Source organism: Microtus oregoni, unplaced genomic scaffold, assembly GCF_018167655.1.
Source record: "Microtus oregoni isolate MIOR12 unplaced genomic scaffold, Mior012 000018F_ref0000195, whole genome shotgun sequence".
NCBI lineage: Eukaryota > Metazoa > Chordata > Mammalia > Rodentia > Cricetidae > Microtus > Microtus oregoni.
The window spans coordinates 1,760,118-1,777,279 of record NW_024543077.1 but is presented as its reverse complement, the minus strand read 5'-3'; the positions used below and the strand labels follow the sequence as shown (position 1 = coordinate 1,777,279).

Below are 17,162 nucleotides of genomic sequence, written 5' to 3'. Positions count from 1 at the left end.
CCAGACTGTCAAATCTTGCCAAGACAGGATAAGAAAAGTTTCCTGCCTCTGAAAATGGTCAGTCAGTTATGCTAGGCCTTAGCCAGAGTTGATGGCTTCAACGCTTCAAATGAGACTTTGGATGATTGCTCAGGTAGCTAATTGTCTCCGTCATTTATTGCTCCCTTTGGAAGCTGCTTGGTTGTACTTCTTGCCTGCTCAAGTAATATTATCTCCCTTCTCAGGCCTTCAATAGTATTGAAGATTAAATAGTCATAGTTTCCGTCCTCTTATGATCTAGCCAAGCCATTTCCTATACAAGACTTAGACTCCTTAGATAGAACTTGATATCTGTTCCTAGTGTATATAGTTTTGTATTGGGTTTGGAACTCTCTTATTTAAACATAATTTATTTATTCATAATTCTGAGCTGGTGTGGGATTATTTTGTGGACCTCTGCCTTCATCCTCTGGCCTCATACATGTGTTATAGCATTCACATACCGTCCGTTTTACACACCACACACACACACACGATAAATATTTTAAAACCTTCATAATGTTTTAAGTAAGCTTATGGTTTTGTTGTGGTTGGACTGAGTTCATGGTTGACCTGGGGTACCTGTTGGGCACATTCCTAACCACTGAGCTCCTCCACACATGGTCTGGCTCCCTAAGTTGCCCAGACTAGTCTTGAGTTCGCTTTGTCAGCTAGGCAGGTCTTGAATTTTCTACTCTTCTATCTTAGGTGCCCAAGTAGTTGAGGTTACAAGACTACATCTCAAACCCTAATACATACATTGTTTTTATATTCCCAAGTGAAATAATTATTGTTCCCATTGTGTTTTTATTTATTTATTTTACCTGTAACAGGATCAGTATGAATCAGCTCTATTGCTTGTCAATACTTGTGAATGGTTGCTCTTTTTTATTTCATACAGCTGTGAGTCAGCCCCTTAAGCATACCAGGCAATCTCAGACCTAGTGCCCATTACTGAAATGGTCCAAGGCCTCAGTCTTACTCCGCTGTGAGCACTGAATCTCACCCTCCTGTGGTACCAAAACAGGCCCTCGCGCCCTTCCCTTTCTCTCTTGGGGCAGCCATAACCTGGTTACCATATTGTTTTCTAATTCCCTTTTGTGCCACATTTCTCAGAAGTATCCTGAGTTTTAATACTGTTATAGTTAAGCTGTGCATTTAAGAATATATTTATTAAGCTGATGGTAGCACATACCTCTAAGCCCAGCATTGGGGATGCAGAAGCAGGTGGATCTCTGAGTTTGAGACAGCCTGGTCTACATAAGGAATTTAAGGTTAGCCACGGCTGTATAGTTATACCCTGTCTTAGAAACAAAATCAAAGAATATAGGGGCTGGAGAGATGGCTCAGAGGTTAAGAACATTGCCTGCTCTTCCAAAGGTCCTGAGTTCAATTCCCAGCAACCACATGGTGGCTCACAACCGTCTGTAATGGGGTCTGGTGCCCTCTTCTGGCCTGCAGGCAAACACGCAGACAGAATATTGTATACATAATAAATAAATATTTAAAAAAAAAGAATATATTTGTTGAAAATTTCCAACATATATATTTATTTATAGTGCAAGACTGTCTGCATATTTATAGATAGCTATTTATTTCTCTTAGCCAGGATTTATATATTTATAAACTAGCGGTTTTATTGTAAGTAGGTCTGTGGATAGATATAAGAAAGTCATCTAGGTAGTAGTTTACTGGGTCATAGCTAGCTTTGTAAGTCTGTCCTTCTAAATTATTCAGAAAAGCATGTTTTGTTTTGTTTTCTTCTTTCTTTTCTAAGCACGATTCCCCTAACACTTTGGGCTTGTTACTCTCTGTAAAGCTGTCCTTCCTGTTATGTGTCTTCCTTCCATGGTTTCCTTTCTCTTCTCACCTCCAGTCTTCTCCTTGCAGCCTCTGACATTTACAGGTTGCCTGCTTTGCAGGCTTTTCGTTTAAGCCCTAATGAAATTGTTCTTAATCTGAAAAAATAATCATTTAAGCAGTATCAGCATCCCAGGAATGCCGTGTTTAGAGTCTAGCCTAGGAAGGCTTTCATAACTGGCCTTTGCGTCCTCTGACGTGACCTCACCTTGTGCCCTGTGCCTTGTACTGCTGATGTCCTTAGACTCACATAGCGTCGTTGCTTCATGTCTTGGAAAGATGGGCCTTTCCATTGGTAATGTCCTGCCCTGTTCTGCCATGTCCTGCCCGGCCGCTCTACCTGATTAATTCAGCCTTAGTTTGATTGCTTTCTAAATTTACAACTTATTTTAGTTTTTTTTTTTAAGTTTTCATTTCTAGAGGATTAATTTTTTTCTAAATCTGTCTCAGTGTTGGTCATTATCTTTTCCTTTTTTGCTTGTTTTTTGTGGTTACCTTTTATTTCTTTAAACATTAAAAGAAATACCCATATTTTGAATTTTTTCATCTTTGTGTGATTCTTGATTTTTTTGTTAATGCCCCCTTTTAAAGACTGTCTTTTCACCGTGTGCCAGCATGCATGCATGCGTGTGTATGTGTGTGTGTTTGTGTGTTAGTGTGAATGTATGGCACGTGAGTACTGGTGTCTGTTGGACCCCCTGGATCTGGAGTTACACACAGTTGTGGGTGGGAATCAAAATCGGGTGCTTTGCAAGAGCAGCAGTGTTCTTAACAGCTGAGCATCTCTCCAGCCTGTTTTGCTGGTTCTTATACTTAGTTTATGTATATTCCTTTGCAATGTTATCTCATTGAACTTTGAACTTTTATTATGTATAATTTATTTATTTATTATGTATACAATATTCTGTCTGTATGCCTGAAGGCCAGAAGAGGGCACCAGACCTCTTTACAGATGGTTGTGAGCCACCATGTGGTTGCTGGGAATTGAACTCAGGACCTTTGGAAGAGCAGGCAATGCTCTTAACCGCTGAGCCATCTCTCCAGCCCCCGAACTTTGAACTTTTAAAAAAAATGTAAAAAAAGGTAAATAGCTGGGGTGAGCTTCCATTCTTAATGAAAATGTAAGCAAGAAAGACTTGGCCCCTCCTCTCATCTGCCCTAAGGTGGTGTGGGTGAGGGATGCCCCTCACTGCCTGTGATGCTTTCTGCCCTCTCCCCTGCCTCTTACCAGCTGCAGCGTTGGGGAGAGCAGGACCTACATCTCACTTGGGCAGCACAGAAGAGCTGACCTGTTGTTAGCTTGTCTCTCTCTGCACTGAACCATGGAGAGACATCACAGGGTATTAGTGTGTGCGTCCCTTAGCTTGTCTCTGCACTGAACCATGGGAGACATCACAGGGTCTTAGTGTGTGCGTCCCTTAGCTTGTCTCTGCACTGAACCATGGGAGACATCACAGGGGCTTAGTGTGTGTGCCCGTTAGCTTGTCTCTGCACTGAACCAGTAGGATCTCGGCTATAAATTTAGATTTCAGGAGAATTCAAGGTTGAGATTCACAGTGGGTCATATTGTGTTGCTACTCAAGTAGTATGTAGTGATTTTTTAAAATTCATGTCCTGGTACTCTTAAAACTTTACTCCTACATATTCAAAAATATATTTGGCTTACCTAATAATGGGGAGAAAGATTGACCTTAAGTTTTCTTAAGATGGATTTTACTTCAGCTACTTTTTACCATTTGCTAAATTCTTCCAACAACTTTATTGTATGCTCCATTTTAAATGTGTGTGGGTCTGTCTGGACCTTCCAGTCGGTCTTGGTGAGCTCTCTTGTTCCAGCATCACACCCCTGGATGATTTGTGTGTTCAAGTGTGCACTCACATGTGTGTGCATTTATATTGTCTTAGGCTTAGGACCATATGCATGCCATACAAGTGTTTTACCACTGAACTGTGTCTGCTGCCCTGTTTTAATTAATTTTTTTATATAACTTCTTTTTTTTTAAATATTTATTTATTTTGTATACAATATTCTGTCTGTGTGTATGACTGCAGGCCAGAAGAGGGCAATAGATCTCATTCCAGATGGTTGTGAGCCACCATGTGGTTGCTGGGAATTGAACTCAGGACCTTTGGAAGAGCAGGCAATGCTCTTAACCTCTGAGCCATCTCTCCAGCTCCCTGTATAACTTCTTAATTGCTTCAATTGTGGTTCTACTTTCAGTATCTGTACCCATGTTCCCTGTCACCAGAAGAAAAAAAAACACTGCTGGTAGATAATAGGTCTTTGTATTATTGTTTAGGGCCAACAGTAAGAGAACATAATTTTATTGGATACTTTTTGGAACCAGAAAGGGAAAAATGAGAATGATACAGTCTAAATATAGTTTATGCCCACTAAAATTTATGTGGAAATTAAATTTGCAATGTACCATTATTGTGAGTTGAGACTTTTTGGAAGTCATTAGGTCATGGGTATTCCGAGCACAGATGATTTGTCTTAGAGTGAGCCTGACGTCTCCCTAATTCTTGTGTACACCGCTCTTCCTTCATCCACCAGGTTATGATGCAGCATGAAGCCCTCGCTAATTTCTGCCTCCAGAACAGTGACGTAAATAAGCTGTCCAGTCCCTGGTGTTTTGTTATTGCAAAACGTATCTTAAGACAGGAAGAAAAGCTGTATCTAGAGCTATTTGTCCCTTTATTCTACCACTTATTTTTAATTCTACTGCTTTAAATCTGTGGTGGTTAGCATATGAAAGCTTCTTTGTTGCTGGAGAATGAAAGGAACTTTGCAAAGAAATGATTGTTTTCAAGGGTTTGCATTCTTGGAACGTTTTTATACTTGTGTCATCTATTGTCATCTAAAGCTCCAGCCTCCAGAGCAACACCAGGGGTTTTCAAAACTTGGGTTTTTTGTTGTTGTTGTTTTCTCTTATATAATGATTAATGACCTGTAAAAGACTTATGGTATCCCTGCTTCTGTTCCAACTGAGTGTTCTTTTCTTTAAAATGCTAAGGATTGAACCTGTGACCTCCATACTGGGCAAGATTCTGTCACTGACCTCCACCACTAATGGAAATCTTTCCTCTTCCTGCTCTTAAAAGTTTGCCCCATGTTACAGAAGAAGTTTGGGTGACTGTCTAGGCAGTGAGATATCTCTGTCAATTCTAGAGTTTTGGAAGTTGCTTACAATGTACTTCCGGTTAACTTATGTACTATTATATCCTTCTGGGGTCTTTGATGGAGTTGAAGAACAGATAGTTATGGTTATACTTTTTCTTAGTTATGATAAAAGATAGACATAAAACTTTAGACTCACAAAGATAGGATAAATTATAGAGTATTTTCCTTAATTTGCCAAATGTAAATGGACTAAGTATTATAACTAAAATTCTTGCTTGATAAAAAAAAAGTTACTGAGAGGGCTGATGAGCTGGGTCAGTGGGTGAAGGTGCTTGCCTTATGAATCTGATGAGCTGAGGTGCAGCTCTGGAACCTGTAAGACTGACCTCCCATGTAGGCTGTGGCACAGGTGCCCTACCACACGCCTCATGCACATGTGCACACACAGTAACAATTAAATCAGTAAGAGTGCTATTTCTTTACATTTTTAGACTTCATAAAAGTCAACTGGATTCTCCCTTTTTCCTTTGCATTTAGTCTATAATAATGTTTTGGATCAAGTGTATAAAAATATTAGGCTTTAAATACAGACAGTTAGTTGGGAAAAAAAAGTATTTTGTTAGCCTTCTTCAAAAACTGTGGGTGTTCTTTGATACTATACTAAAATTTAACAAGTTGTTGTAGGCTTATGATAAGTTAAAACCTAGACCTCCTTGACTGTGTCATTGGCCCTGCTTTAGTGTGTCACTGCAAATACATCAGTTCTACTTGCATTTCAAATGATCTTTTACCAAATCCGTATGATTTTATAAGGATTATGCCTCAGTCATTTGGGAAAAAAAGGTTCACTGTTGATATAAGACTTTTAGATATAAGGTACTTATTTAATACTTTTAAAAATCACATTTATTAATATAACACCTTGGCATTGCCAGATAAGCCTGTAAATATTGTCAAGCTGTCAGTCTCACAGAGGTAGTTACAGGATTTTCAAAACTGAGTTTTGCTTGAAAAGCTAATATTTTGTCATTAGGAAAAAACCACAAAATTGTTTATCTCAAAGGAACATTCACTTTGCTTATTTCCTGAAAGAACTTCTATATTCCCAAGAATAAATAGTCATAATTTACCTGTCAATTCTTTCAAGTTAAAATGGTGCTCATGAAAAAATCAGGTAGTTAAACTCAATCTTAACAGTCTCATATATGCTTCACTTAGAGAGCAGCCTTGTGAATCTGATGACTACAAACTTGGGTGTGTAGTAGTTGTCTATGTAAATTTTATTTCATGATAATTCCATGGCAGAGCATTAAATAGATGTATACTCAAGAGCCGGGAGTGCGACTCTTAAAAACACGCAGAACTTGAGGTTTACCTGAACCCAGTTTACTTACCAACCTGCCTGTAGCCACCCCAGCCTCCTGGGTGATCAGGGACCTCCTGGAGTTCAAACCCAGCCTAAACCAGAGCTTCAGATAGGAAGGAGCTCCCAATGCCAGTTCATTGCTGAGAATGCTTTCTTCAATCCCTGTTGCCATGTGGTGTTTCATAGGGCATTTTTCTGATTTTACTATTTTATACAGCACACTTGGTTGAAATATGGATGCCCAGGCATTAACTAGACCAACTTCCTGTAAATGTCCAAAAGAGTGTTGTTTTTATTGCAGCTGATTCTGATTTCCGCAGCAGAGAGTCTTGGATTGCTGTGAGAATTGGCCAGGGAGTATAGGAATGCAGACGCTCTTATAGCTTACAGTCTTCCCACTCTGTGACCAGCTCTTAAAAAGAAATGCTGGGCAGTATTTCTTCGTGAGGAGATTATACTCAGGAATTAAACCTGTGGGATAATAAAATGTGTAGATAAATAGGTTCTAATATTAGGGAGAATGGCTCAGCAGTTAAAAGCACTTGCTGCTATTGCAGAGGGTCAGAGTTCGCTTCCCAGCACCCGCATAGCTGCACACAACCATGTGTAACTCCTCGCTCCCTCTTGTGGCCTCTTTGGGAACTGCATCTTTGTGGTGCACAACACACACAGTTGCACAAAACATTTATATCCATAGACAAAACATTCATATACATAAAATGAAAATAAATTTCAAAAGAAATCTTTTCTAAAAACCATGTTTACTATATTATATATGGTGATTAAGGAATTCTTAAGGAAAATTTCCTTGTTATTATTTCACTTTTTTTTTTTTTTAAGACAGGGTTTATCTGTAGCTTTGGGGCCTGTCCTGGAACTCGCTCTGTTGCCCAGTCTGACCTCAAACTCACAGAGATCCACTTGCCTCTACCTCCCGAGTACTGGGATTAAAGGTGTGCACTACCACCACCTGGCCTGTTTCGCTTTTTGATAAACCATGTAAATATTATATTTTAGTTTAAAAAAATATAGTTTGAAAAAGAATTGCTGATTTAGCTGGACAGTGGTGGCACACACCTTTAACCCCAGCACTCAGGAGTTAGAGACAGGAAAATCTCTTGAGTTGAAGGCCAGCCTGGTCTACAGAGCGAGTTCCAGGACAGCCAGGTGACACGGAAAAAGCCTGTCTGGAAAAATCAACAACAACAAAAAGAATTGCTGCTTTAAAATATGTTATGTTTTTTCTTTTAAAAATTTGTTCAGTGATATTGTGGTGGTAAATAACGTTCATCAGAAGTTCAAGTCCATTTGGCACCTCAGAGTGTGACTCGATCTGAATATAGGGTGTTGGCAGATGTTATGGAAATCCTGGGATTAAATTATACCGGAGCTAGGGTGTTGTAGATCCAGTGACTGGAATCTGTAAGAACATGATATCACAGTGACACAGGAAGAAGGAAGTGGGCAAAAGTGGAGGTAGAGACCGAGATGGTGCATTACAACCAGAGTGCCAGAGAATGCCAGCAGCCACCAAAGCTCAGAGGAGCGAGCTCCTCAGGGGAAAAGCTCTGCTGACACCTTGACTTAAGACGTCTAACCTTCTCAGTAAGTTCATAAAGACACCAGGCTATGGTCGTTTTTTGTTTTTTGTTTTTTTTTAAGATTTATTTATTTATTTTGTATACAGCATTCTGCCTCCATGTATGCCCGCATGCCAGAAGAGGGCACCAGATCTCATTACAGATGGTTGTGAGCCACCATGTGGTTGCTGGGAATTGAACTCAGGACCTCTGGAAGAGCAGCCAGTGCTCTTAACCTCTGAGCCATCTCTCCAGCTCGCTATGGTCGTTTGTTACGGCAGCCCGAGGAGACAACAGATATTCACAGTATTTTTAAACCTCTTTAAATAAGAAGCTATTAGCATTTGTGTGTGTGTGTGTGTGTGTGTGTGTGTGTATCACATACAGTGTGAGACTCTGCAATCATTTTTTAAGAGCAGTGGTAGGGTGCCAGAGAGATGGAACCCAGCTACAGAGTAGATAAGAATGTGTACTGCTCTTGCAAGAGGGCATAACTTTCATTTCTAGAATCTGTATTTCAGCCTCCTGTCACTAGCTCCAGAGATATCTGACTCTGGCTGCCCATAGTGAGCAGTACTATTAGGAGGTGTGGCTTTGTTGGAGGAGGTGCATTACTAGGGGGAGGGCTTGGAGGTCTCAGAAGCTCAAGCCAGTTCTCTTGATGCTGCCTGCCTGCCTGCCCATCTGAGTGTAGAACTCTCAAGCTCCTTCTCCAGCACTGTGTCTGCCTGTGTGTCACCATGCTTCTCACCATGATGACAATGGACTAAACCTCTGAAACTGTCAGCCAGCCCCAATTAAATATTTTCCTTTATAAGAGTTTATGGCATCTTCACAGTAATTAACACACATATACACATACCCACGTGCAGACCCACGCACACATATAATTTAAAAATATATCTTTAAAAAGTAGTGACATCACTATTACATATTAAAAATAATAATGGTACTTTTATTTTTAAGTTATGGAACCTAGACTACTAATCTTTGGGAATCCTTACAGTCTTGAAGAATAAAGGTAAATATTTTCCCTCTTGTGACTACTTTAAGATTATTTTTAAATTTTTTTGGGTTGGCTAGATGGTTTAGAGGGTGGGTAAACGCACTTGTTGTAAGCCTGACAACCTGAGTTTGATGTTGGACCTACATGGTGGGAGGAGAGAACTGAGTCCTGCAAATATCTGTGTGCCTTTAGGCATTCAGGCCCTGTCTGCTCCCTACACAAATAAGTCAGGGTAACAAAATTTTAAAAACAAAACTATTTTGCATATTTTAGGACAATATAAGAAATCATTGCAAAGTAAAAACTTTAGTGAAAATAAATCATAAAAGTATAAATGGTGTCAGGGCTGGAGAAATGACTCGGTAGTTAAGAGTACTGGCTGCTCTTCCACAGCTCCCACATGACAGCTGACAGCTGTCTGTAATCCAGTTCCAGGGGATCTCATAACCAATGCACAATTAAAGAAGAAGAAGAAATGGTGTCCTTGGTGGAACTTTAGCAATATTAAATGGTCCCATCTTATAAATTAAACTTAAAATGCATTATCATTTTTGTGTACATATTTAAATGTGAGTGCAAGTTCTAAAGGAATCCAGAAGAGGAGCAGTCTGAAGTGAGTTTCAACCACTGTGGGTGCTGGGAGAGCAGTCAGCGCTCTCCACCACTGCCCACCTCTTGTAAATAATGAAGAGTGAATGAAAACTTCAGACGAAGTTAAAGTATGGAATTGTTACACCAAAGAAATTTGGAGAAAAGAATGACTTCGTTAATTTTAATTGGACAAATTTAAAATAATGGCTGTTTTTTTCAAATTTTATTTTTTAGTTTTTATCGTACTGTTTTATAGGCGTGGATGTTTTGCCTGCATACATATCTGTGCACTACTGTGACTCATGTCCTGTAGGCCAGTAGAGGGCACCGGCTTCCCTTGAGTTGGCATTACAGACCAGTTTTTTTTTTAATTTATTTATTTATTAAAGATTTCTGCCTTCTCCCCGCCACCGCCTCCCATTTCCCTCCCCCTTCCCCGATCAAGTCCCCCACCCTCATCAGCTCAAAGAGCAATCAGGGTTCCCTGATGTGTGGGAAGTCCAAGGACCACCCACACACTGAGACAATTGGGGATGTTCTATCAGAAACCCACTAAGGCCAGCTGGCCTGGGTCTGAAAAAGCATGGGATAAAACCGGACTTGCTGAACATAGTGGACAGTGAGGACTACTGAGAACTCAAGAACAATGGCAATGGGTTTTTGATCCTACTGCACGTACTGGCTTTGTGGGAGCCTAGGCAGTTTGGATGCTCACCTTACAGACCAGTTTTGAGCCACTGTGGAGGTGCTGAGAATTGAACCCAAGTTCTCTGGAAGAGCAGCAAGTGCTCTTAACCACTGAACATCATCTTGTATTTTTTCACAAGCCTAAACTCTGCTTCCATTGTATATTTCATTTTTATAGTGTATGGCTTTAACTTTTTAAAAATGTGAAAAATACTTTTCATAAGCTATGGTGCAGTATTTTGTTTGTTTAATTTTTCATTTTTAACTATGTGTTTTTGTTTGTGTCCCCGTGTGGATATGTGCATGAGTGAGGTACCTTAGAGGTCAGAAGGCCTTGGTTTGGCTTGGTTTGGGATAGGGTCTCTCTCCATAGATAGGTCCTGCTGACCCAGGCTGGCCTTGAACTCACAGAGATCCACTTACTTCTGCCTCCGAAATGCTGGTAGTAAAGGTGTGCACCACCATGTATGGCCCAGAAAATACTGGATATGCTGAAACTGAATACATATTATCTGATTGTATTTCTTAAATATATAATTGTTTAAATATTTTTATTTATACATTTTTAAATTCAGGTGTTAGTTAATAAATTGCCCCCATAGAATAGTGTGTTGCCTACTATAAACTGGAGAGATTATTCCCAGATCTCCCTATCCTTTTCCAGCTCTGAAGTCCTAGGAGTTTTTAGCATTATTTAGACATTTCATGAAAATATTTGGCAAAATGAAATTTGGGGAGAGTTCAGGGTTACTTTACCATGTTCACATAGCTCATCTGCTGACAGTAGGAGTTCTTAGAAGCACCAGTAAAGCACAGTGGGTTTGTTTCTGCAGCTTTTAATGTGTCTATATTTGATTCTTAGCTCTTAGAGATGGTTATGTAGTTGCAGATTAATCTAATCTCTAAACTGCAGTAGCATCTAGTCACCTCAGGGCCTGCTCCTGTCAGCCTGCCAGCACTCTGGCTCCACCTACTGTCGGAGTTCCCTTCTAAACTTACCTTTGCTTGTTGACTTTCCTCCTGTCTTTCTCTTTTCCCTTGTGTATTATTAGTTGCTTTGTGGTCATTGTGACAGCAATGCTTGACAGACATAATCTGAAGATGTATCCTAGCTTCAGCTCACCCTGGCAGGGTCGGCTGGAAGCCTGAGTGTGGTGGGGGCTCTTCACATTGTGGGCCAAGAAGCAGAGTTTGTGACAGAAACAAGGGGCTAGGCATAACCTTCAAGGACTTGCCCTTCATGTCTCCTTTCTACCAGCTAGGCCCCATCTTCTACACATTCCAGAGCCTTCCAAAATAACGTCACCAGCAAGGGAACAAGTGGTCAAATCATGAGCTTGTGGGGGAACTATTTCAACTTCTCATCATAGCACCGTACTTTAATATATGAGTCTTTCTTAAGAAAAAAAAAAAAGACTTTGTTAAGCAATTCTGAAGGTACCAGAATGTTGCCAGCCTGGCCTATAAATGGCGTCATATACAGGGACTGGTTAAACGTTTCAGATCTTTAAAATGTGTTTTTCCTTTTGTGTGTGTGCATTGTGTAAGAGGGTTCACTCACCCACGCACGTGAGTGTACAGGCCAGAGGTTAGCGCCAGGGTTGTCCTCAGTCGCTCTCCACCTTACTGTCCGCCTGGCTAGCTCGAGAGCCCCTGGGATCCGCAGTGTCAACTCCAGCCCCAGTAGCTAGGGTTCCAGGTACACGCTACCACACTCAGCCCTTGGATGGCTCATGGGGAGCTGAGCTCATGTCCCCGTGGCTACACAGACAACACTTTATTTACTGAGCCGTCTCTCTAGCCTTCTTGAAAAGATTGTCTAAATTCATTTAAATATACATCCAAGAAGAATTTTTTATTTAATAAATATTGTGTGGTGTATGAATGTATTTTATTTCCAGAAACTAAGCTGTTTTTTATATAATTTTCAAGGAATTAATTCCAAGCCAAATTAAATTTTTAGCAGAAGTAATTTAGCCTTTATTTATGTATCATTAATCCTTTTAACACTTTAAATTACAAAACACCATAACCACATAAAAATATATAGAGAAGAAAAAGAAAAATCATTATTTCACCTCATCTCCTATTTTTATGTGGTTGTTAGGGCCCCTCAGCAGCCACAGCCGAGTTCAGACACAGCCGATGAAAGTTTAACCACCACAGTCACTTATTGCCTGTTCTGTACTCCAAATTCAGGATTCCATTCTATACTATCTTCAACTCTTTCTTTGACAGCCAGCAGGAGTTAAACTGTGTCAGTGGAGGGCACTAGAGATACATCACAGGAGGAAGGACTTTTCCTTCCTGGTATTAGTATCTTGGCCAGGCAACGTCTTGGTGCCGGTTCTTGAAGTTCAGGTGAAACTTGTACCATGTGCTCCTGCAAGCTCAGGAAGCTTCTCTAATACCCAGGTCCTGAAGTTAGTTTAAAGCACATAGTACCAGGAACTTTTCCCCACCCTCGCAGGGCGGTCAGCTTTTGCTGGCATCTTAGAAGACAGCTTTCTTTCTGATGGGTGAGAGGTGTGTGTGTGTGTGTGTGTGTGTGTGTGTGTGTGTGTGTGTGAGAGAGAAAAGAGAGAGAGAGAGAGAGAGAGAGAGAGAGAGAGAGAGAGTTTCACCGCTCTACCCCAGTGAGTAGGGATGGTCTCCTTGCACCTGCTATTCCTTTATTCTGCAGAGTTCTCTTTGCTTCTTAGCTACTGGCTACTCCACTCCCTTCTTTTAATTAGTAATCTGTCCTTGAACTTGAGATCCTTCTATCACTGCCTCCCAAGGTATATCAGGTGACTTAGCACCAATATTTTTTATTTTTGAGACTGAGTCTCATGTAGCCCAGGCTAGCCTTCAATTCACTATGTAGCTAAGGATAACCTTAAACGTCTGCTCTTCATGCTGCTGAGTGCTGGAATTATAGACACGCACCACTTGGTTAGTGTGATATTGGAAATCAATTCCTAGCATCTAGTGTCTCTCTCATGCATGATAGACAAGAACTCTCCCAACTGAGGTACATCTCACCCTCTTCAGCAATTCTTGTGAACTTTTCTTGCTCAAATTGCTCCATGGCTTATCGATTCTGGTTAGAACCTGATCAATAGCAGTTTAAAAAAGTTTTACGTCTGCAATCATGTATATTATTTTGCTATCATTTATATAATTTCCCATTTAAAGGGAAATTTTATATCTATTTTTAAATCAACTTTTTCATTTTCTTTTGTTTCATCACTCCCTCTCCACCCTGGAGCTGAGTCCCGAACCAGGTCTTGCTAGGCAAGCACTGAACCACCGAGCTGAATTCCTAGCTCCTAAATTGGCTTTCTAAAACATATGTCTGGAAAGTTGTCTCAGAGGCTAAGAGCACTTGTTACTCTTGCACAGGGCCCAGCACCGCATGGGGCCTCACTAGTTCCAGGGGACCTGTGCCTTCTTCCAAACATCTTCAGATGCTCGTCCCTTATATAAAATGGCATAATATAATCATATAATCTGTGCGCATCCTTCAATATGCACCATGATCCCTTGATTACTTACAATACCTAACACAATACACATATTGTGTAAGTAGTTACTGTAATTTATTGTTGAGGAAATAATGGCAAGAAAAAGTCTGTGATTAATATACACATTTAAAAATATTTCCAGTATTTTCAGAATAATACAGAGTTCACAGATATGGAGGACCTACAGTATGTGGTTATACTTTACAGTAATACAGTTGAAGTAGCCTAATATTCAGCAACAGATGCCTGGTTCAGTTGAGACCAGGTTGACTGAACTTAGTACAGATTTCCAATACTTTTATCAGATATCCTACCAACATTTTGACTTATTAATTACCTATTTTTCCTTGGGAACTTCCTGCAGTGTTTGCCTTTCCTGCTTTATTTCCAGCTGCGTCATCACTGGTATCTTGAACTCTTGGTCTTTTACTTTCCTGTGTTGCAGCCCCTGTTTCTTAGATTTTTATCTCATCTTTTCTCATAAGTAATGTCCTTGTTTTGGCTTCTTACATTATCTAGTTTGATCCAGAGAAAAGACGTGTTGCAAATATACTTTTTCAGTCCTGGATTGTTTGAGAAAATATCTCCATTCTACTTTTTCACTTTGCTGATGATTTATCTTGATGTTAGTAACTATATTAAAAATCATTCACTTGAAACATGAAAATATGCTACTCATCTCTGCCTATCATAACACTGTATTGTTTAATATTTCTTTCCTAGTTTTACTAACAACTTTGGCAACTTGGTTTTATTCTTTTGCTATTCATGTTTGAACTTTATTTTCATTACATTTTATTTATTTATCTACATGTGTGCACATACACATGCATCCCAGAACACACATGGAAATCAGAAACAGTGTGAAGGAATTGCTTTTCCACCATATGTATGGACCCCAGACATTAGAGTGACGTCATCAGGCTTGGGGACACACCTTTGCCCACTGAGAACTTTTTTAAAAAATAAAAACGAGAACAAAAATTATATAAGATCCACTACATTACAGAAAAATTAAAATTTAAAAATCTATTGTCTCACGTCCTGGAAGCACTACAAGGAAAATGAAATATTACAAAAACACATAAAATGTAAACTTTCAGTTCATTGCTTTTCAATTCCACGGCCAAAATAAATAACCCAATTATTTATATTATGTGATGTTATAATATCAGAATTTATATTATCATCCACTTACAGAGAACCACACTTTGAGTATAGACTTCCAGCTTTACCTAACTTACTGTTGTATCTCCAAGGTTTTTCTGAGATCCTTTCTTTGCTTGCTTTTAGAATTTAGAAATTTGCCTTAAGTGGGTATACTCTAAAACATCCTTAGGTTCATTTTTCAGGAAGTATCTTTGTTTTATTTGATTATTTTAAGAAATTTGTATTGAATAAAGACTTTTTTGTAGTACCTTGATGATATCACAGTCTTTCCAGTGAGTTCCTTATTTAACTATTGCTAAAGACGAAATGAATGTGTTCTTAAGGTCGCTGGTTAACTAATATTTTCTTGTGTTTTTCCATGTAGGGAATACAGTGAGCAACCTGATTATGATCATACCTCCGATCTTTGGCGCAGTTCAGAGCATCAGGGATGGACTGGAGAAGCGGTACATTGCTGCTTACTTAGCGCTCACGGGTACGTAGACGGCACATCTAAGAACAGTGGTGTGCTGTAATAGTCTTCCGTACGCTAGAGAACAGTCTCAGGTGAGTAAATACACACCAAAGCTGTAGCATAGGAGAGGTGATGTCCATAAGTGTAATAAGAGGTCTCATAACACCTCTCCACAGAAGAGTCTCTCTGAAAGCCTCAGGCATTGGTAAGAAGGTGAGCGACTGTAGTGGAGCCTGAGATTGTTTGGAGAGTTCACACCCACACCCGGCTGTGCTCCTGAGTTCAGGCCTACGTTAAGGGCTTGTTTGATATGCCAGAGTGTTCAGAAGGAATCACATCTATTAGAGCAGTGGCAGAGAGGTTTGTCTGCCTTCTGACATTGGTCCTGACAGTGAACCTGAAATTTATATTTTGCTTGGCTCAAAACTCTGATGTAGATCTCATTGTAGTTGGGGACTGCCCAGACTCTGTGAGGAGCTGGTGGGAGGTGCGTGCACATCTGGGCACCAGCATAGGTTCACCTGCTACTCAAAGGGATCCCTGTCAGCTCCAGCTCCTGCTGCTATGGTCAGAACTGTCCCAGCTGTGGGGACTTCTCGACCACCATAGATTTTTTGAGTCCCTCTGAAACTTTCCCTGCGTCCTCTGCAGATCTATAGAGCTAGGCTCCCCCATCAGTCTTGGAGCAACACCTCAGTCTAAGAGCACACCTGAGTACTGAAATGTCTGCAGTGGTCACAGACTTAGGAAATGTACATCTGCCTGTTTAGAATTTCTGAACAGGTTAAGGGAAAAAGGGTAGCACAAAGAAAGCCATACTGACAGAGACTGAAATAACACCTAATTCTTCAATGAGAAGACAACATCTCACGTCTCAAAGCATCAGAAACAAGCAGTGAAATATGACCTCACCAAACAGACAAAGTAAGTTGTCAGTGATTGACCCCAGAAGAATGGAAGACTCTGTCAAAAAATTTCAAAATAGTTTAAGAAATCTTGACACGGGGCCTAGAGAGATGGTTCCATGGTATAGAACACTTGTTGCTCTTGCAGAGGACCTAGCTTCAGTTCCGAGCACCCACATGGTAGCTCTCAACTATCCATAGCCCCAGTTTCAGGGGATCTGACACCCTTTTCTGACCTCTGCAGACACTAGGCATGTATGTGGTGCACAGACACACATGCAGGCAGAACACTCATACACATAAATATATCTTAAACAATTTTTTTAAAGGAAGCTTAACTAGCCTTAGTAAAAAAAACAATTCAGAAATCTACTAGAAAAATTTAAAGGAAAGATGGAAATACTACTTTAAAAATCAAACAAAAATTATGCAGCCAAAAAATAAAACGAATGAAATGAAACCTATAGTAGAGAACACCAGCAGTGAATCAGACAGCTTATTTAAACATACATAGTCAGTCAGGAGAGGAAACTAAAGAGGTTTAAGGGATTTGTAGAATAACATCAAAAAGCATTTATGAGTTATTTGAGTTCATGAAAGAATAGAAGAAGACAGGGAATAAAAGGTAAGAAATTATAGGGGTGGAGATATAACTCAGCTGGTAGAATGCTTGCTTAGCATGCCCCAAACTTTGACTTTTATCCCAGGCACTGTGTAAAGCGGATATGCTGACTCATGCCTACAATCTCAGCAGGTAAGAGGATCAAAATTTCAAGATCACCTTTGCTACATAGCAAGTTTGAGGCTTCCTAGGTCATATGAGACTGTCAAAAGAGAAAGAAAAAAAATATATAGCAGGGCTGGGTATGTAGCTTTGAGGTAGGGCACTTAACTT

General features: G+C 40.0%; 1 protein-coding gene across 2 annotated transcripts in view; it reads left to right on the top strand.

Annotated features, from left to right (window-relative positions):
• The window catches only part of LOC121458983 (alkaline ceramidase 3), a 65,601-nt gene that overhangs the window by 12,843 nt on the left and 35,596 nt on the right, over nt 1-17,162 (top strand). For both annotated transcript variants that reach the window (XM_041668434.1, XM_041668435.1), the window contains exon 2: nt 15,273-15,383. In XM_041668434.1, the coding sequence (XP_041524368.1) occupies nt 15,273-15,383 (111 nt within the window). The remainder of the gene's footprint in view (nt 1-15,272; nt 15,384-17,162) is intronic.